The sequence below is a fragment of the Meles meles genome, chromosome 8 (genome assembly GCF_922984935.1).
Source record: "Meles meles chromosome 8, mMelMel3.1 paternal haplotype, whole genome shotgun sequence".
Taxonomy (NCBI): domain Eukaryota; kingdom Metazoa; phylum Chordata; class Mammalia; order Carnivora; family Mustelidae; genus Meles; species Meles meles.
In genome coordinates, this window is record NC_060073.1 from 42,621 (window position 1) to 61,959 (window position 19,339).

At 60.3% G+C, this 19,339-nt stretch overlaps 3 protein-coding genes, 1 long non-coding RNA gene and 1 pseudogene across 6 annotated transcripts; 3 read left to right on the plus strand and 2 right to left on the minus strand.

Moving 5' to 3' along the window:
• Positions 1 to 323: 323 nt before the first annotated feature.
• On the minus strand, positions 324 to 1,581 carry LOC123948124 (annotated as a pseudogene).
• An 800-nt stretch (positions 1,582 to 2,381) lies between these two features.
• LOC123948317 (collagen alpha-1(VII) chain-like) lies at positions 2,382 to 4,270 on the plus strand. 2 transcript variants are annotated; one of them, XM_046015076.1, is made up of 2 exons: positions 2,382 to 3,539; positions 3,629 to 4,270. In XM_046015076.1, exons 1-2 carry the CDS (start codon positions 2,554 to 2,556, stop codon positions 4,017 to 4,019), a joined length of 1,377 nt encoding a protein of 458 aa, XP_045871032.1. In that variant the 5' UTR covers positions 2,382 to 2,553; the 3' UTR covers positions 4,020 to 4,270. The 2 variants fall into 2 exon arrangements, with proteins under 2 accessions (XP_045871032.1, XP_045871031.1); XM_046015075.1 differs by having other exon boundaries at positions 2,382 to 3,535; positions 3,625 to 4,270.
• Positions 4,271 to 6,915: 2,645 nt separating this feature from the next.
• Positions 6,916 to 9,046, minus strand: LOC123948322. The gene is made up of 2 exons (XR_006819962.1): positions 8,772 to 9,046; positions 6,916 to 7,338 (listed from the first exon to the last, which is right to left on the minus strand). It is a non-coding gene; the product is annotated as an uncharacterized LOC123948322 (long non-coding RNA).
• Positions 9,047 to 11,600: 2,554 nt separating this feature from the next.
• Positions 11,601 to 14,607, plus strand: SCGB1C1 (secretoglobin family 1C member 1). The gene is made up of 5 exons (XM_046015082.1): positions 11,601 to 11,670; positions 11,750 to 11,843; positions 13,187 to 13,295; positions 13,818 to 14,017; positions 14,474 to 14,607. Exons 3-5 carry the CDS (start codon positions 13,241 to 13,243, stop codon positions 14,504 to 14,506), a joined length of 288 nt encoding a protein of 95 aa, XP_045871038.1. The 5' UTR covers positions 11,601 to 11,670; positions 11,750 to 11,843; positions 13,187 to 13,240; the 3' UTR covers positions 14,507 to 14,607.
• A 1,463-nt stretch (positions 14,608 to 16,070) lies between these two features.
• Positions 16,071 to 19,096, plus strand: ODF3 (outer dense fiber of sperm tails 3). Of its 2 annotated transcripts, XM_046015077.1 has the most exons (6): positions 16,071 to 16,179; positions 16,430 to 16,630; positions 17,066 to 17,167; positions 17,361 to 17,482; positions 18,270 to 18,410; positions 18,964 to 19,096. In XM_046015077.1, the coding sequence occupies exons 1-6, from the start codon at positions 16,071 to 16,073 to the stop codon at positions 19,051 to 19,053; spliced, it is 765 nt and encodes a 254-aa protein (XP_045871033.1). In that variant the 3' UTR covers positions 19,054 to 19,096. The 2 variants fall into 2 exon arrangements, with proteins under 2 accessions (XP_045871033.1, XP_045871034.1); XM_046015078.1 differs by lacking the exon at positions 18,270 to 18,410 and having other exon boundaries at positions 18,964 to 19,053.
• The last annotated feature ends 243 nt before the right edge of the window (positions 19,097 to 19,339 follow it).

Genomic DNA, 19,339 nt, shown 5'->3' on the forward strand with positions numbered 1-19,339 from the left:
GAAGCCCCACGGGACTGGGAGGGAAGACCCAGCCAGGGCCATTCTGGCTCCAGGGTGGCTGCAGGGCCACTCCGAGCCCTACCAAGAAGTGTCTGTTCAGAACCAGGGAGGAACCCTTTTCTCTTGCTTGTTCTTTTTAAAGATGATGCTCAGCATTGATACAGAAAAGCATCTGCCATAAAACTGGAGCTGTTCATAGCTGCCAATGCCCCAGAACTTATCAAAATGTGGTGACCACAAAGAGAGGAACTTGTGTCCCCAGGCAGGCCTCCCATATGCAGGTGCAGCTGGGGGCCCTGGACATCTGGGCCTCACAGTCTCCCTCAAGGGGACTGAAGAAGGAACCTGATCTGACAGCTCCACTGGCAGCATCCCCTGATGGAAATGGGGGCAGCCCCTCGCGTGTTCCTGGTGTCCTGGTGATTCTTGGGCACAGCCATGTATCTCAGCTTCTCCATGATGGGGGAGGGGGGTGGTGGGTAGCCCAGCATGTGCGGATCCCACAGATCCTCCAGGGACAGTCCAGCAGCTGCAGATCCCACAGGTCCTCCAGGAGACGGCCCAGCAGCTGCAGGTACCACAGGTCCTCCAGAGGACAGCACAGCAGCCACAGGTCCCACAGTTTCTCCAAGGGACAGCCCAGCACCTGTGGGTCCCATAGGTCCTCCAGGGCACAGCCTAGCCACTGCAGGTCCCATGAGTCTTCCGGGGGTCTTCCAGGTCTTAGTGAGTTTGTGATACAGCAGGTACCTCTTTAGGGGTCTCTTGTCATGCCACATGACCTCCATCCCATTGGCCATGTCGACCCCCATTGCATGGTGACAGGCCAAGGTCAGTCAGTGAACCTCCACCACCAATACCCCCAAAAAAGCCCCCCATGTAGTAAACGTTGCCCTGATCCCTGGGGATGTGGGCCTGGGACTACAGCTGGCACTCATAGCTGAAGTCCTTGCAGGCTGCCCTGTAGAAACTGGGGTACAGCGTGCCAAAGAGAGGGGAGAGGATCTCCATACCCACGTGGTCACAGAACTTCAGGTCTACGCCTGCACACCAAGTCATCCACCTCACGGAGGAAGTGCTGCTCGCAGAAGCAGCTGACCATCACCATGTGCTGCATGGACACATCCTGCCGGTGTGGGGCACCACAGACCTCAAGGACCATCACCCTCAGCCCTGCCGGATGGGGCACAAGGGCTGGCAGCCAGCTGGTCGGTGAAGATGTAGCAGGTGACCCTGTGTCTCACATTGAGGACCACTATCTTTCAGCCCTCCCGGAGGGGCACATGGGCCCGGCAGCCAGCTGGTCAATGAAGATGTAGTAGGAGACCCTGTGTGCCACCATGAAGGACTTCTCTGCTGTCTGCAAGAACAGGTCCAGGAAGTTATAGGGATGGAGACAGCGTGTGAGAAGGTTCACTGCCAGAGGCTGGCAGCAGGACCCCAGAGCTGGGGGCTGAGAACATGTACACCTTCTTCAAGGGGGCAGGCTCTGGGCTGTTTTAAGTAACAGCCACTCTCCCAGCCACTCCTGAGTCCGCTCATGGGGCCTCCCTACCTCCTGCTCCCAGAGATGGGGGCCATCAGCTCCCCATCTTACAAAGAGGACTCTAAGGCCTAGAGGTTGGAAACCCATGCAGCCCTACATTTAAGTGGGGGAAAGCACATGCACACTCAGCAGGCATGAGCCAGGTCATCAGGGGCAAACCGAGGCTCAGCCAATGGGGAAACAGCGAGACGTGAAGCAGGAGGAGAGAGAGTGCTCCTGGCAGAGGCACAGCATACGCAAAGGCTTGGAATCAGGCTGAGGCACCTGTGGTCAACCACACTCCTGGGTGCCCACAGAAGGGAGGGTCCCAGTGGGAGAGGTGAGGCTGGGGGGGTGGGGGGAGCAAACCACAGAGAGCCCCAAAGGTTATGTTCCAGAAAGATCACTCTGGTTACTGGAGGAGAATGGGCTCTGTGCCGGCGAGGACAGGGAGACCCTAACCCTAAGGCAACCATAACCCTAACCCCTAACCCCTAACCCTAACCATAACCTCCATCCTAACCACTAACATCAATCCCAATGAAATCATCACAAAATCAGCAAAATACATTCCTATACGTTTCTTAAAATAAATGTGAGGAGCCTGATCAGAAAAATTGCAAAACCAAGAGCTCATGGATACATTGTGCGCCATAAGCAAGTGTCTCTTCACAAACCTCTCCAGGGTTGTTAGATAGAGTGAAACAATGTTGCGCACCACAATGAATGTTTAAGTAAAACCCGGTGGTCGTATTAAGTGCTGCAGAAAATGTTAACCAAAATCCATGTCTGTTATGGATATAAACACTCATGAAAGCAGGAATGAGGGTAATTTTTCCGTAAATCTACGGCAAACACCACGTGCACGTCTGAAGGCTGCCGGCTCCACTCTGCAGTCCGGACCGAGGACCAGACGCCGGTGCTCACGGAAGGACAGATACCAGGACCCCCTCGGAGGAGGCGTCTGGGACACAGTCGGATGCGGCTGCGGGCCCAGGGAGGGGACGGGGAGTCGGTGTCTCGTGCCCATGGTCCCCCTCGGGGAGGGGGAGAACCTTCTGGAGAATGACGTGCGGCGCGTGACCTCGGCGGAGGCTGCGGATCTGCCACCTGCCATGTCCGAAGCGGTCCGTGTTGTCATGTTTAGTCGCCGTGAAAACGCGACGGAGGACGCATGTCACCACGCGCACGGACCCGAAAACAGCCCCAGTGACGTGACCCTGCGGCGGCGCCGCTCAGACCGGAGCCCGCTGCGCCCTCAAACCCGTCGGGTCGGGCGCACAGGGGAGTCCGGCAGCGGCTCCGGGAGGAGAAAACCCGACGGGACCGGAGAAGACGGGGTCGGGGCAGCAGGTGTGGCCGCTGACGTGGCCTGCGGTCTGTGGGCCCCTGCGGGCGCCGTCAAGGTTTCCTCACCCGGGGATCCGTGGGGGTTCCGCCGGGCAGCATCGCTGTTCGGGGTCAAACGCCCCGAAGCAGCCCCTGCGACCGACCGACGTGGTTCGGGAGCGACCGCGGGGGTCTGCGTGCGGGGACGACGCGTCTCTGGGCGGCGACACGGTCCGCGGATCCGAGGTCACCACAGAGGACGCAGCGCTTCCCGACCCGGCACCAGGTCGCAGGAGCAGAGACGCCGTCGCACCCGGGAGGGAGGCCGAGCCCGCCGGGTCCGGGTCCCCGTGGACGGGCCACTCGCCCTCGCGGGAGCCGCGGCCGCCGGACACTCGCGGGAGGCCGGGGTCGGGCCGGGTCTCGGGCGCGGCGGACGCGGCGGGACTCGGGGTCCAGGTCCCCGCGGCGCCCCCGCAGCCGGTCGGAGCCGGGAGGAAGCGGGTCGGGCCTCGGGACAGCGGCCGGGGCGGCGGGACGGGGGCGGCTCAGCGCGACAGACCCCGCAGCGGCGACACGCCCGCGGAGGTCGCCGCCCCCGCAGCCCCGCGGAGGGAACCCGCGTCCCCCCGGCCCCGCCTTTCCCCGCGGACGCGCCCTCCCGGCAGCCCTCCCGGATTCGCCGCCTTGTGCGGGACCCGCCGCGCCGGGACAGGCCGGTGCTCCCACCCCGCGCGCCGCCGCCGACGGACGCGGGAAGGACGCGCGGGGCCGAGCGGGCGGCGGGGGCAGCGCGAGCCCGAGGGGGACCGGACCGTCCGCGGAGCCGCAGGAGCCGCGTCCGCCGCGCACGGACACAGCCGCGACCCGGGAGCACCGCCGGGACAGGGGGACCCGCAGCCCCGCGCGACCCCCGCGCGACCCCCGCGCCGCGCACAAACCCGCGGAGGCCGCACCGTCTACACTGCGCGCCCGTCCTGCTCCGGCGGGCCTGAGGGGCCGGACTCCTGTCAGCGTGGACGCGGCCCCACATCCCGCACAGCGGGTCCTGAGAGGCCCGGGCTCCCGGCCGTGGGGGAGGCCCGCGTCCTCCCGGAGCCTGGGCGTCGGCGCAGACGGTCCTGAGGCCTCGGAGCCCCTGTCAGCGCCGGAGAAGGCGGCCTGAGTGCGCATGCGCAGCCACGGTCCCGGCGTGGGGCTGGGGCGCCCCCTGCGGGCGGCGCGGGACGCGGTGCGGTGACTCGGGCGCCCCCTGCAGGCGGCGGGGCAGAGCAGGACGCAGTGCGCAGAGTTCGGGGGCGGGGGTCCCGCTGGCCCCGCCGCAGCCTGGAAATTCGGGCTGACGCGGAGCCCGGCTGTGCCCGGCTTCTCCGGAGAGAGGAGCGACGCACCCGAACCCCCACAGCGCTGAGTGACATGCGGACTCCGGGGTGCTCCCGGGGCGGGGCTGCAGGGCTGGCCAGGCTGGAGGTGGGGGCCGGGAGCGCTCCGGGAGCACGTCGCCCTGTGCCTCGTGTGAGCGTACGTGCCGGTGCGACCGGCGCTGGCCCGAAAGGAAGCGACGGGGCGGGCGAGGGGCGGTGTCCCTCCGTGTCCTCCGCAAGGCGAGGTTCGGGACGAGACTTCCGGCGGCGCGATTTCACGTCCGGGGCGTCCGCCGGAAGCCGGCGCCGCGGACCACGACGTGCGGGTTTGCCTTTCCGTTTGGCTGCGCGCGAGGAGACGGCGCCCTCCGACCCGCTGCCGCAGCGCGAGCGGCCGCGGGAAGCAGCCCCGCGGAGCGGGAACCCGGTGACGGCGCCGGCCCCGGGCTGGTCCTGACCCGAGCCGAAGGCAGTGGCCGGGCCGGCGCGGCCTCCCGGGCGTCCGGCCCCGACGCGTCTTTCAGGTCGGAGGTGCGGGGCTGGCGCAGGCCCGCGGCGGCAGGACGGGGAGGCGGAGAGCGGGGAGCCAACAGCTGGTCGCGCCGGCGAGGCCGCTTCTCCTCCCGCCGGAAGCAGCCTCGCGCGACGGAGTTTGCGGCCCTTGGGCAGGGCAGGGGTGCGCTGAGCTGCGTGCGGGCGTGGGGACGTGGCTGCTGGCCCCGACGCTGCCGGCCAAGGGACCGCGGGAGCAGCCGCCGGTCCCCCGCGGAGGTGAACCGGCGTTTACGTCTGGTGACCTGTTTCCTGGGCGGGCAGTGCTCAGTGACTACGGCCTCCCGCGCTGTGTCTTGAAAACACTCTCGGCGGTAAGACGGACTCACCAAAGCTGCCCGTAATCAACGGAGCAACCGGACCCTGACCCTGACCTCATACCGAGTTAAGATAAACTCGATTTAGAGTATCGCTCGTGAACTGTGGGGTGGTTTTCAGGAGCTGCGGGATCCAGGGGCCAACCTTATTCTGTTTTACTCTCCCTTGAATTTGAAACATCCCGCCCCGCGCCGGCTGGAGAGTGGCCACATGGGGAAACAGTGAGCAAACATTGGCAGGAACAATGCTCAAAAAGAGGGGTTCCAGGAGGCAGGCTGGAGTAGTCAGGGGCCCAGGGGGTGTCTCCCGGAGGAAGGGACCAGGAGACACGTCTCGGGTTCCAACAGTGCAGCATCAGGGTGTACGCTCTGCCTGACCCACGACCCCCAGGGGCACTGGGACATTCTAGCTCCAGAGGATCTGCAGACTGCAAATTGGCCTGAGCACGGCCTCCCCGTCTGGGTGTGGCTCTTTCTCTGCTTCTGGAGGCGGTTGATTGTCCTTTTGTTTTCCTCTGAACTGCACTGTTTTGTGTGGATTCAGCGCTGTTAGCTGACCCAATTTCTTCCTGAAAAAAGGTGGAATAGAAGTCATCCTTCTTTCCTGGGTAGACCTGAATAGATTCAATAGGAATAGCCTTTTTCCAGCTCCCTGGGCCTTCATCTGCTTGACAGCTCTGAGAATTTTAAAAACATATTATTAACAGTTTAAAATAATTGGTTTGGTTTTTTAAAAATTCAACAAAGTCACACTTTTAATAATCTATAAAATGATCTGAAAACATTGAGCTAGTCTTTACAGGATGAAGGACTGAGTCAAGGTTGGGGCCAAGGTCAGGGTTGGGATTAGGGTGTGTGAGGTTGAGGTTAAGTGTAACGGGGTCGTGGTCAGGGTGAGGGCCAAGGTCAGTGTCACAGCAAAGTTAAATCGGCAGCCCCTGCCCCACCACCCAGCACCCTGTGAAGCTTTTTTTTTTTTTTTTCAATTTATTTAACAGACAGAGATCACAAGTAGGCAGAGAGGCAGGCAGAGAGAGAGGAGGAAGCAGGCTCCCCGCTGAGCGGAGATCCCGATGTGGGGCTCCATCCCAGGACCCGGGGATCATGACCTGAGCTGAAGGGAGAGGCTTTAACCCACTGAGCCACCCAGGTGCCCCCCCGTGAAGCTTTTGCTGCCCCTCCTGAAACGCTCTCCCGCCCGGAGCTGGGGGTCTACCTCCCTCACCTGCGTGGAGTCCTCAGTGCTGCTGGACCCTCCCTGCCCACCTCCACAGGACACAAGTGTCATGAAGGCAGGGACAGAACATTTTGTACGTGGATGGGTTCCAAGCCCTCCAAAGAACGGGTGCCACAGGGCAGGAGCTCCACTGAAGCTTGTTTAATAAGCGATGAGTGTCCATAGAGGTATTTCTGGAGGGAAAAGTGGATCTGGAAATGAACCGCTCACAGTTCTCTCTGTGCACGAAACAGAAAGTTTCGTGGCTGACTGGACACATGTCCACACTGTTTAAATTCTTTTCAAGGTAAGGAAGAATTGGTTTATTGATAGTTGCTCAAGAATTTTACAACATGAATAGAGGCTACAATTTTTCAAATTTTAAAAAATTGATGTTGGTTATTTTATAATCACCAAAAATGGATTCTTCCACTTTGAGAGAAAACAAAGAGCTCCAGGTAAAGTGTCTGGTAGAGTGACAAGAGACTCCACACTGTAGCTATAACCCAAGCCTCAAACAACCGGCAGCCTTTTGCGGAGCCCTGGAGACCCTCGAAGGAACCCTGCTCTAGCGCTCTTCTCTAAGGAGGAAAGACAAACCAAGGGGCAAGACAACACGGAAGGTCCATTTATTCAATAGCAGCTTCGGAAAGGAATCCTCGAGACAGCGAGGGGATGTATTTCCCCATCTCTGCTTCACTCCTCTCCCACACACCTCTGTCCTTCGCAGGCTAGAGCCTGATGCAGACAAGGTGACTGTCTTAGATGTACTTACAGCCTTGGAGGGCACAGTCTGGAGGTGCAGACGGATGGAACATTTGTAAAAGTGGGACAGCAGAGTCTCACTGTACCCCGCCAGGAAGTAGAACTTGTGTGCAGGCAGCTGCCCAGGACCAGAGCACAGATCTCAACTGGTTAGCCCGGCGCTTTAGGACCAGCTGGTCAGCCAGACACCCTGGGAAAGTGCACAGCATGAACAGAGGAAAATTTCCTCTGCTCTTCGCTCTGAAGCAAGGTCCTCGCCACCCAGGTTACCTGAAAGGAGAAGGGCACCTTGAAGACCCAGCACCAGCTCCAGCGGGAACATCCAAGACCTGTCACCCCCAGCCTGGCTTTTCTCTTGTTCTACAAGTGGAATGAAAAGAATAACACTTTCAAGTTCAAAGTACATTATTTCATTACATTCCCAAAGCCTGTGAAGTAGGTATTATTGGTTATCCTGGTTTTACCAAAGGGAAGACGGAGGCCTTAGCAGGGCATGAAACTCAGATGATCCTTTCCTGTCTAGACCTTTTCCGCTCTTTCTGGGCCATTTATAGAAGCACTGGCCATCCCTTGACCCAGAGAGATGAGGCCACAAGCTACTTCTGAGACTGGGACATGAGCTCTCTCACCAGCCAGGCCCACAGCCTCAACCAGCGGATTCTCAGTGCAGATCCTGAAACTCCTACACCTCAAAAGTTCAGCATGTGTGAAGAGTCTCCACACCCAGCCCCAGACCTCATCACCCATCCCCAAATCCCCAGATCCTGAAACCCCTACACCTCATAGCACATGCTTGAAGAGTCTCCACACCCAGCCCCAGACCTTAGAGCCAGAACCTGGAAAGGGTGGGGGACAGGAATCTGTATTTTAAGCTTTCTAGACAGATGGATCTCAAAACACCCAAGCAGAGAAGCCTCATACCGAACAAAACACAGCTGATCCTCATTAATCCCAGTAGTTACGTTCTATGGGGTCAGCACGAGCAATGAAGTAGGGACACTGAACCCTCGCGTCTAGAGGATCTACGGGGTTAGGTTTCTGCATGCCCTGGTTTGAGTCACATCAATATGTAACCTTGTTTCCCGCGTGTTTCTGCTTTAAGACCCCTTGTTTAATACATACGACGCTTAACCCTCAACTCTCTGCCCACAGTATTAGAACTCATGCCTGAAGGAAGCTTATTAACACCCATATTTTCTCCCCAGTGTAGGTCACACCTTTCTTGTGCTTCACACGTCAGCATTAGGGCTATTTTATTTTTTTTTTAAGATTTTATTTTTTTGACAGAGAGATCACAAGTACATAGAGAGGCAGGCGGGGGGGGGGAGGGAAGCAGGCTCCCTGCGGAGCAGAGAGCCCGACGTGGGGCTCGATCCCAGGACCCTGAGATCATGACCTGAGCTGAAGGCAGAGGCTTAACCCACTGAGCCACTCAGGCGCCCCCATTAGGGCTATTTTAAAGCAGCGAAGCCACCGACAGAAAGCCTGAAACTGCAAACATGGGCACCATGGACCTCGAAAAGCTGTCCGGAAAGAACACCTGTTTACGCAGGATGGAAACAAGAAGGCAGAGCCCTCGGCAGGGAAGGCGTGTGCCGGGTGACTGCTCTGCCCCGGTCCCACGGTGATGTGGGACTATGAAATCTGAGCATGAAGCCCTCCGAACAAGCAGCAGTTGGATCGGGCCTTGCGCACGTGCTTACCTGGTGTCCGTGCGACAGCCACGACCAAGAACGTCATCCGCAGGCCCCCAGCACCGTGACCGCACACCTGTGTGAAGCGAGAGCGAGCTCTTGCGGTGGGCGCTGTCGTGCCATGTGTGGGCCTCCTCGTAGCTCACTGGCGTGTCCCCTTGCCCACTCTGACTTGGGCTGCCTGGTTCTAGAAGCACAGAGGGGCCACGACTCTGCATGTCCACCGACCCGGGCGACCATCCCCATGCCCCACCCCTGGCCCCTAAGGTCCCTGACTACACTGCCCCCGGCTTCACACACAGGTTCCCACCACCTCCGCACCCCCGCCCCACCACCCCCGGCCCTCAAGACCCTACACTCCCAGCTCTCGGCACCCGGACCCTAACCCTTCCACACAAATTCAGCGCCCCCCGAACACAAACCCTAACCCTCACCCTCACCATAACCCTCCCCCCAATCAGCCCTCTGGGAAGGTCTCCACACTGCCAGCAGATAAGACCCACAAAGCTCCTGGGCCCCAACCCTAACCCTAGTCATGGCTCTGGTACTACCCACACACAAAGCCTAGGTCTGAAAAACAGGGGCTTCGGGAACCCTGACCAACACCAGGAGACTCAGTCAGTGACACAGAAGGAAACCCCGCCATTTGGAAGACTGAGATGGAGCTGGGGCAGGAGGGTTTTGAATGAAAACCTTAGCCAAAGCACATTCACCGCTCCCATGAACACAAACCCTAACCCTAATTCCTAGCCCTAAGCCTGACCTAATCTGTTTTTTTTTTTTAAGGTTGTACTTATTTATTTGAGAGAGAGAGTGTGAAAGAGCACAGAGGCAGAGGGAGGAGCCAACTCCTCCCAGAGCAGGGAGCCCAACATAGGACTAATTCCCAGGCCCCCGGGATCATGACCCAAGTGGAGCCGAAGGCAGACACTGAATAAGCCATCCAGGTGCCCTCCATGTCTTAATTCATAGCTTAACGCTGACTTAGGAAAGCACTCTTGCCTGAGATTTCCACTGTTAGGAGGCGCTGCTCTCCCAAATGGGGCAGGTTATCAGAAAACACTGCCACGACAAGGAAATGAAGATAGAGTTCATGTTCTTTGAACTTGGAAGAACACTCTGTTCCCTTGCCTCCATTTTAGTTAACAGTGCGAGGCCACAATTCCTGTGTCCCGTTTGCAGTGGAAGCCTGGCAGCTGAGGCGTTGAAACTACCAGAACTCTGGCGGCATTTATGTGTGAAACATAATAATTGCAAAACCAAACAAACTGCTTGAAAGAAAGGGTGCTGAGCTTAGAAGCCAACAGAACCAGCTTTTCAATATGTCACATATATGAACTTAAACACTTCGCAGGCTTTTGACCAATGGCACTTGCGTTTGCTGAGCCCAAACAAGCCCAAGCAACCGCGATGACACAGAAGGCAGTGTCACGGGCTTGGAGCACCGAAGTCACTGCTTGAAAATACTGGGTGTGTCTGCCACAGAGAAACGGCCTCGCTCGGCACAGCTTTCCGGACACCACTGCTCGACACGCCAAGGGGCCTGCGGACGAAACACAAGTCCAGCTCAGAACTGGTGCGACTACTAGAATATTTTTCACCAAAACCTGATGAATCCAGTTGTAGGTGACGTGTGTATGTGTGATTCGAATACAGTGATGGTGCAAAATAAGAAATTTGTTTTCAGCCTCATTGCCAACAAAACTGTAAGCTCTGAATCCTATGAAACCATGCACAGCTACACTGCCAAGCGGCAGAGTCCCGAGACCAAGTTTGGGGTTGTGTGTCCTGAGGGCACGGCCACAATGAGAACAGGGCTCCGAGCATCCCAGAGTGTTGAGCAGGCACCAGGACCTCAGCCAACACCCTGCTTTCCTCAGTGGCCATGCCTTTCCTGAGGAACGTCAGCTGACCAAGCGGTGTGCTTGAAGAGGCAGTGAGCCTGTGGCTTGCACACCAGTGCGTGTGTTGGACTCAGGATTGTGCTCTCTCTCGTGCATCGTACGGGGCTCGTCATGAGCAGATGCCGACGGACTTTCGGATATGATGGCCGTGAGGGGAGGGGTCCAGTCGAGAACATCTGGCCACAGAGGAGCTCCTCTTGTCTCCCCCAGCTCATTGACTCCATGAATCAGTCCGACAAATTGCCGGACACCTTCAATATGTAATGGGCTTAACGTTTCTGTGCAGGAACAGAAGGCCACTTAGCTTCACTGGAACACAGAAGGTCATGAGACACAAGTAATCGCTCAAACACTAGAACAGAGGCTCTGCGGATCGTGAAGGTGAATAGCATAGTTAACAAATACTGTCTTGGTATTTGCACATCTGTGAAAATTGTACCAAACACCTTATGAACCCACAGAATGTGGGCTTTTGGAGTAGAATGTTTTGAGTATGATTTTTGATCAAATAAAGATCCATCCCTGTAAAGTTAATGGATGCTGAACATGTTGGTCCCCCATTGTTAGCCAGACCGAACCAGAAAACAGAAGGCCGGGAGCCTCCCAGGGCACTGAGGAAGATACAGGGACGTAGTGAGAGTCTGCGGAGCCAAAGGGAGGCCTCCGTCACCAGTGTTGAGGGGACATTTGTGTTCTGCTGTGTCTGCTTGAAGTGGGGTCGAGTTACAGCACAAATAAATGCTGAGGGGTGATGGACTGGAGATGTGCAAGCAAGGTCCCCACCGCTGGGAACCGTAATCATCCGAGGAGGAGGCCCACTTTCCGGCCTCCTGGGCTGGGAGGTGGCTGGAGGGTGTGTCTTGGGCAGCCCAGGAAGGGCTGCAGGGCAAACACCAGCAGCTTCCGCTTTCAGGGGCTGTGGTGTGGAGAAGAACAGCCACAACGCAAACGCAGCCAAGGGGCACCCAGTCCACCTCCGGGAGGGATGACGCTCTGGAGACTTGGTAGGAAAACAGAGAAGGAGATGAGCTGGGCAGGCTGGTCTCCATTAGAGCCAGCCCTGACTGTCGGAATCATCTGCAGGGATTCAGACCAGCTGAGGTCCAGGCCGTACCCCCGGAACACTGCTTCTGGGCAACGCTGAAGCCCGGGGCCGGCATCACTAGACATCTGCCCGGTGAGGCAACAGGCAGCCAGAGACCAATACGGGGTGGGGGGTGGGGGGGATGGAGACGGGCCCAGCAGAGGGAATAGCCAGTGGCATGGCAGGAACTTTGTTCGGGACAGACAGGGGCTACGCTTCTTGTGGGGAGGGCTGAGTAATGCCCAGAGCGGTGGAGTCACTGAGCTGTAACCCTAACCCTAATGTAACATCTTAGGTCGATTGTACTTAAATAATCTAATGAAATTAAATGAAGAAGGTGATGGGTCCATCAGAGCAAATGTGGAGGCCATGGCCAGGCCAGAATCCGTGCTTCCTCGGGCCCCTGGGAACAGGGGCTCCACGTGGCCTCGAGCACAGTCTCACCGATGCAGCCACATGGCTGTTACGGGTGACCTCAGTACACGTGCTCTGCCCCGTACCCCTGGAATCTGTGTGTAAGTAGATGACCCTCGCTGGGTCTTACTCCATAGCAGCCAAGAGGATTCAGAATACACCTTGTCAACAGGACAAGGGCTGTGGTCTGTGACAGACTTGGGCCCAGCTAGAGACGAGTGAGGGACAGGGTGACCAAGGGTGACACGCACGCCAGAGTAGTCAAGCCAGAGCACTTTGGGGAAGGTGGAAACCATTCAGATGCTCCTCAGATGCTGAATGAGGAGCCCCTCCAGGGCTAAACCCCTGAGTTCTCTCGGCACCCGAGGACGCCATCAGCCACCAGGTGGCAGCAGGGGACAGGAGAGGGCCCGAGTCCCAGAGGGGAATGGTGGCTCCTGGGCAGGTCTGGTTGGGGACCTAGACTTCTCAGGCCCACAGTTCCATTCTAACCCTAACCCTCCCCACCCCACCCCCGATCCTGGGCTCCCAGGGCTGGCCTTGCTGCAGAAGGAGGCCACGTCTCGGAATGCGGCCCCTCCCCGTCCCCCACAGTGGGGGAACTCCCACCAGGCCCCGTCTGGTCTGGCTCTTGGCCCCTCAGTCTCTCTGAGGCCCACCTCCTCCCGCTGGACCCGACTGTCCACTTGAGCTTCCTGTGGCCCTGGGCCCATCTCCCACCAACCAGATCCACAGGCCCAGGAAGCCCCCGCCCCTGCCCCAGGGGAGACACTCAGGCATGTTAAGCAGAGGGGGGACCCACAAAAGAAAGACATAAGCCCAACCCCAGACCCCACCACTCTCAGCCACAAAGCGGGCATGGCCAGAGGCCTGCGGCATCCTGGCCCCTCCTGTCCTTCCCCACTGACCTGACATCCCCCTCCCACGGTGCCCCCACCTTCCGCTGCTGACACCAGGGAGCGGGGTGAGGACACGCCCCCCTGACTGCCCAGGTGTTGACGGGCAGCTTGTCCCGCCTCCAGCCCAGGTGCAGCATAAAGCCAGCGGAGGCAGCTGCCACGGGACCGCTGTCTGCCATGAAGGGGAGCAGCACCCTCCTGCTGGCGGCCCTCGTCCTGCTCTGCTCCTGGGGTGAGTCTGTGCTTCTGTCAGCAGGGCCCCTGTTTGGGGGATGGAGGGGGGCCTGGACAGCTGAAAACCCAGGCACCAGGCCCCTCGCAGGGAGGGCGACAGCCTTGGCAGGGGCCCGACTGGCTCCCATCACCTCATCGCAGAACGCGGATGTGGGCGACGACCCTGACGCCCCTGCCGAGCCCAGCCCCGTGCAGCCCAGCTCCAACCTCTCCCCCAGCCCTAGCGTCAGCGACCCAGCCTAGCCTGACCCCCACACTCCAAGCCCCAGGTCCGCCAACCCCACATGGAGGGGAAGTCCCAGCTGCGTGAGGGGCTGGACCCCTTCCCTACAGATGCCGGGGAACCCTCGTGGAGGGAGGAAGTGGAGGAGGGGTCCGTGGGCAGGTAGGGTGGGGGCTGCCGTGGAGGAAGGTCTGAGGGAGGTGAGGAGGGACACGGAAAGGCTAGAGGCCGAGGCTGGAGTTCTGGGAAGTCTGGGGTGTCCTCCTGTCCTGGTGCCATCCCTGCCTCGCCACACAGGGCTGGCCACCGGGGAGGACAGCAGCGAGTTTTTCATGGACTTCCTGCAAACGCTGCTGGTGGGGTCCCCGGAGGAGCTCTACGAGGGGCCCCTGAGCAAGTACAACGTCAATGCAGACGCCAAGGCCGCCCTGACCGAGCTCAAGTCCTGCATAGACAACCTCCAGCCCATGCACAAGGCGGAGCTAGTCAAGCTGCTGGTACCGGGGCTGGGGGGCGGGGGCACCCAGGTCCCTAAACGCCCACAGCCCCAGCAGGACCCACGGCCCCACCCTGCTGGCCCTCTGCCAAATGCTGTGGCTCCTGATTATCCCCCAGTGCAGCCCAACGCGCCTACAGACACCCTGACCGGCTGCAGTAGATGGGAGTGGACACCCCAGACCTCACTCCTCACAGAGCCCCTCAGCCGCCCCTACACGTACACACATGCATGGGCACACCTGCACACAAGTGCACACACACACCCACGCAGGTGCACGCACCACTTCCCCAGCTGCTAGGAGAGGTAGGAGAGGACTGGCTGAAATGGGCCAGAGGCTCCTGACGCCCACGGGCTGGCCTGGGCCTGCCTGCCCAGTGGAGATGGCGCTTTCTAGTTATTGCTCACCAAGGACGGGACCCCCAGCCCTGTCGGCCCACATCTGTCTGCCTTCCAGGTGCAAGTGCTGGGCAGTGAAGATGAGGCCTAGCAGAGCCCAGTCATGACTCCAAGCAGCCCCAGGACCCGCTACACAAGCAGCCAAGGCCACGTCTTCCCATTACCACTTCCCCATGTGTGAATTTACCCTAATACTGTTCAGTCAATAAAGCGTCCTGCAGCTCCACTCCGGGCTCCTGTCTCTGCCCACACTCAGGGACACAACCACAGGCTATGGAAATTCACACACACGGGGTCCCGCCCGCAGAGCGAGCACGTGCAAGTAGCCCCACCAGACACCCGTGCGGACGGAGCAGACAGACAGGCGGGCGGGTGGACACAGGAAGGTCTGCAGAGGCAGTGGCGGGATGCAGGGGCCTCAGAGCAGGGAGGGGCAAAGGGCCCCAGGCAGAGGACGTGGCCAGGCCTGGGAGGCCAGGCTGGGGCTGCTGTGCATGTGTCGGAGACCGTGAATATGCGCAAACGCACAAAGGCACAGGGCAGGGGCTGAACGCGGCTCCCTCAAGTCACCCAGGAAAAGAGTGTACCCCGAAGAAGCACAGCCCGAGCCGCAGCCCCAAGAGGAACTTGGACAAAGTCGAGAACAAAGTGCATCTGCACAGCCAGCAGGGGCGTGGGCGGGAGGGCAGCAGCTCCCCCCCCCCACCTCCCCGCCAGCCTACACTCACCTTGGATCCCAGGGTCCCGACTGCGGGAGACTTCCTGTGTCTCAGTTCCCCTCCCCCATCAGTGGTCCTCACTGGGGGCCGGGCTCACTTGGTTCTTCCCTCTCCCACAACTCTCGCTCCCCGGCCACTCCAGTTCCGCCCCGTGACCTCCATGTCCAGTACAGAACCTTGCTGTCCCTTTTCCTCCGAACCTCTGCCCCTCCCATCGCAAGGGAGGAGGGGAGCAAAGTCCCAACCTGAACCATGCCTGGTGGGGAGGGGGTTCCCTGGGCAGAGGCCATTGTCTCCATCACACAGATGGTGATCTAGAACCCACGGTCCCACAGAGCCACATTCTAGAGCTTGGGGCTAGGACCCCTCCCCAATTCTCCAAGCCCCCCAGGGAGAGGAGAAAGAGGGAGAGGCCTTCCTCTCCATGCCCCTTTCTCAGGAACTCCCTGGCACTGAGGCCAGAGTGACAGGACCGCCTCTGAGGAGGCCTGGTCCATAGGTTGCTCTGAGAGCAGCTCCTGGAAAAAGAGGTGAGGACCCTTCTGGAGCCGCCTGCCCCCCCATAGCACAGTCTCACCCAAGAAGTTTCCCACCTTTGCCCACCGCTCCTTGCCCAGCAGTGCCCAGAGTCCTCTGAGTAGGAGGAACCTGCCCAGAGCCCCTTAGAACCAGGGAGGAGGGGGTCTGTGAGGGCTGGAAGAGACAGTCCCTCTGGGCATGTCCACAAGGGCCTGGCGCTCCTCCTCTTGGGGGTTGGTGGGGGCACAGAAGGCCCTACTCGAAGCAGAAGTTCTGTAAGTCTGGGCCCAGCTCGAGACCTCATTGAGGGGACTGTGGCCTGAAATTCTGCCCATCAGTGGGGACAAAGCAGGGATGGGGTTAGGAGTCAGGTCTTCCAGCACCTGGTCACCCTTCCCTCCGTGGACAGAGCCAGCCATGGCGGAGGAAGTATGGGTGGGCACCTGGAGGCCCCATCGGCCCCGGGGGCCCATCATGGCCCTCTACGGCAGCCCAGGGCCCAAGTACCTGATTCCACCCACCACGGGTAAGTGCCTGGAAGCCTGGAATGGGTCTGGGGAGGATTTGGGGCCACCTGGGAAGTGCCTGGAATGACGCTGGTGCGGGTCCAGGGAGAGTGTAGGGACGGTCTGGGGGGTCTGAGGGGTCTGAGGGGTGGGTGTGGGGGGGGCTGAGGGCTCACCCCTGGCTCTCCGCCCGTGAACCCCTCTGGGGCCAATAGGGTGGGGACAAGGACGGTGTCTGGTTCCAGGCTGCTCAGAGCCCCTGTCCCACAGGATTTGTGAGGCACACGCCCACCAAGCTGCGTGCACCAGCCTACAGTTTCCGGGGGGCCCCCATGCTCCTGGCAGAGAACTGCTCCCCAGGGCCCCGCTACAGTGTGAACCCCAAGATACTGAGGACGGGCAAGGACCTCGGTCCCGCCTACTCCATCCTGGGGCGCTATCGCACCAAGACCATCACGACCCCTGGCCCTGGTAAGGGACTCTGGGGCCCCCGCAGCCCTGCCCAATCCTGCCAACGGCCACCGTGTGTCCTGTTACGGCGAGGCAGTAAGGGAACACAAGCGTCCTGGGCCTCCTATCCCCTCGTCTGCCTCACAAGGGACACCAGCAGGCCCGAGGCAGTGTAGGGGACTCTCCAGCCCAATTCTGACCCGAGCTTTTCTTGGACTACGTCCCAGCACCAGGCCCACAACTGAGCCTGCCCTTTTCCCTCCAAAGCTGCAGCTCTCCCCTGATTCCTGCAGCCCCGGACACCCCCTGACCAACCTCGGGCACCATCTGTACGGGGGCCGGGAAGCCCTGCACCTGCAGTGCTGGGAGATTTCCTTGACCCCCCGGGCCGGATCTGCAGCCTGTCTGTGTGGTCCTTTCCCGCCCAGCACACCCTCCGCTCCTTTCCCGAGCCAGGTGACTACTTTCCGGAGAGATCTAGCAAGCACGTGTTTGACTCAGCACCCAGCCATTCCATTTCCGCCCGGACCAAGACCTTTCGAGTGGACAGCACCCCAGGTGTGCAGCAGCCCTGGCAGCCAGCATCCAGCCGGGCTGGGGACGCTGGCAGGGGCGCCGGGGTGGGGGCGGTGGGACAGGGCAGCCCGATGGCTGCTCTCCTGGAGGTGAAAGGCCCCAGGGAAGGAGCCAGTGGAGAGTCTGGATGCAGGCTTCTGTCCCAGCCTGAGACTCAATGCCCGTGCGCCCGCAGGCCCAGCCGCCTACATGCTGCCTGTGGTGATGGGGCCCCACACCGTCGGCAAGGCCTCCCAGCCCTCCTTCTCCATCAAGGGTCGCAGCAGGCTGGGCAGCTTCAGTGACGACCTGCACAAGGCAAGGGTCCCCCTGCCAGGGTGCAGCACTGTCCATCCCCCAGGGGTGGCCCCTCTGGCCCCGTCCCCCAGATCCCACCGGACTGAAGCCGGTCAGTCAGCTCTTCATCCTCTGGGCCCTGCCACATGCCTGGCACCACCCTGTCGCGCCCCCACCCACACACATCCCAGGTTCCAGTCTAGGGGTGAGGAGAGGTAGGCAGTGGACAGGGGTGCAGACGCTGAGAGTGCGGAGGAGGGTTGAGCAAGGGAGTGTCCTTGGCTGCAGGGAGGACAAGGAGCAGCCTTTGATAAAGCGGCATGCAGGAAGATGGGAAGAAGAAAAGCTGTGAGATATTTGGGGGAGGAGGGTTCCAGCTGCAGAAATAGCCAGTGCAAAGGCCCTGGGGTGGGCACGCGCCCGGGAGCTTGAGGAGCCTGGGGAGAAGGCCAAAGTGGCATCCGAGCACTGCTGACCTTGCCCACCCATGCCGTGGCCATCAAGTACCACAGAACAGAGTCCTAGCTGGAAAGGGGCCTCTCTGGCACACACCGAGGCGACCAGCCTGGGACGGGCACACAGGGGTATCTTTTCCAGAGCGAGGCTGCCGTGGAAGGGCCACGTCCCACACAGAAGAGGTCATCCCCACAGGATGATTATTCTGCGGAAACAACAGGGACCCCTGGACACAGACACACACACAGTGGCTCAAGCGTGAAGCCCACGGCCCGATGCTGTCCCCCACCCCCTGCCAGGAGTAGCATGCCCCGGGCAGGCTGAGGCTCTCTGAGACTCTTTCGCCTCCTAGACGCCAGGTCCTGCAGCCTACCGCCAGACGGACGTGCAGGTGACAAAGGCCAAGGCTCCACAGTACACCATGGCAGCCCGAGCAGAGCCCCCAGGGGACAAGACCCTCAAGCCGGGACCGGGAGCTCACAGCCCTGAGAAGGTCCAGGAAGAACAGGGCCCGGAGGGGTGGGGGGTCACAGTGAGGAGGGAGTGGGGATGGCAGTGGTCACAACCCGGTGCGGAGGGGTCGCAGGGGCACTGCCCAGAGTGGGGGTGGGGGGCACACCCTGGGGACCAGGGACCACAGGCCAGAATGGTTGGGTTACTGGGGGCACAAGCCCGGGGTGGGGGGGTTTGCAGGGGTACGGCCTGGGGGGCACAGGCGGGAGGACTTGAGCAGCTGGGGAGCGCGCCCAGAGTGGGTGTGGCGGGGAAGGGCCTGTGGGGGTCCCGGTGGCCACGCAGTCCTAGCACGCTAGGCATCCGGGGCACACCACTGCCCCAGGGTCAGGTTCTGCCTCCCCAGAAACCAGGGGCAGTTAGTGTGCGGAGCACTCACCGTGCACGAGCCTCGGTGTTTAAACCCAGCGGCGTGGACTTGCTGCCGGTCACCTTGGCCCAGGCTCAGGAGGAACAGTGAAGCTACTGCCAGCAGCTCAAGCCCCGGGGACGGGCAGGAATGCCAACTCTTCTCACAGCCTCTCCTCTCCCAGGTGACCCTGACCAAGCCCTGCGCCCCTGTGGTCACCTTCGGCATCAGACATTCGGACTACATGACACCCCTGGTGGTGGATGTGGAATAGCGACGGCCCAGAGCCCGGGCACAGCACGGCCAGCTGGTGCGGCCTCTGGGTGTGGGCTCGGGACTCCGCCTCCACCAGGCGGGCTGCGGCCTGCAGGGCAGAGCATGCTCGTTTGGACAGTCGTGACCAGTTACTTTTTCTGTGCTGCTTTCCCGTTTGCTTATCTTGTTTCCTGCTATGCCCAGATATCTAATAAATCACAGATTGCATTAGTGACGAATTGGTCTTGGCTGTAGAATCAAGCTTTCCTAGAAAAGGGGCTCCTGCCTCAGTGGCTGGGCCCTCT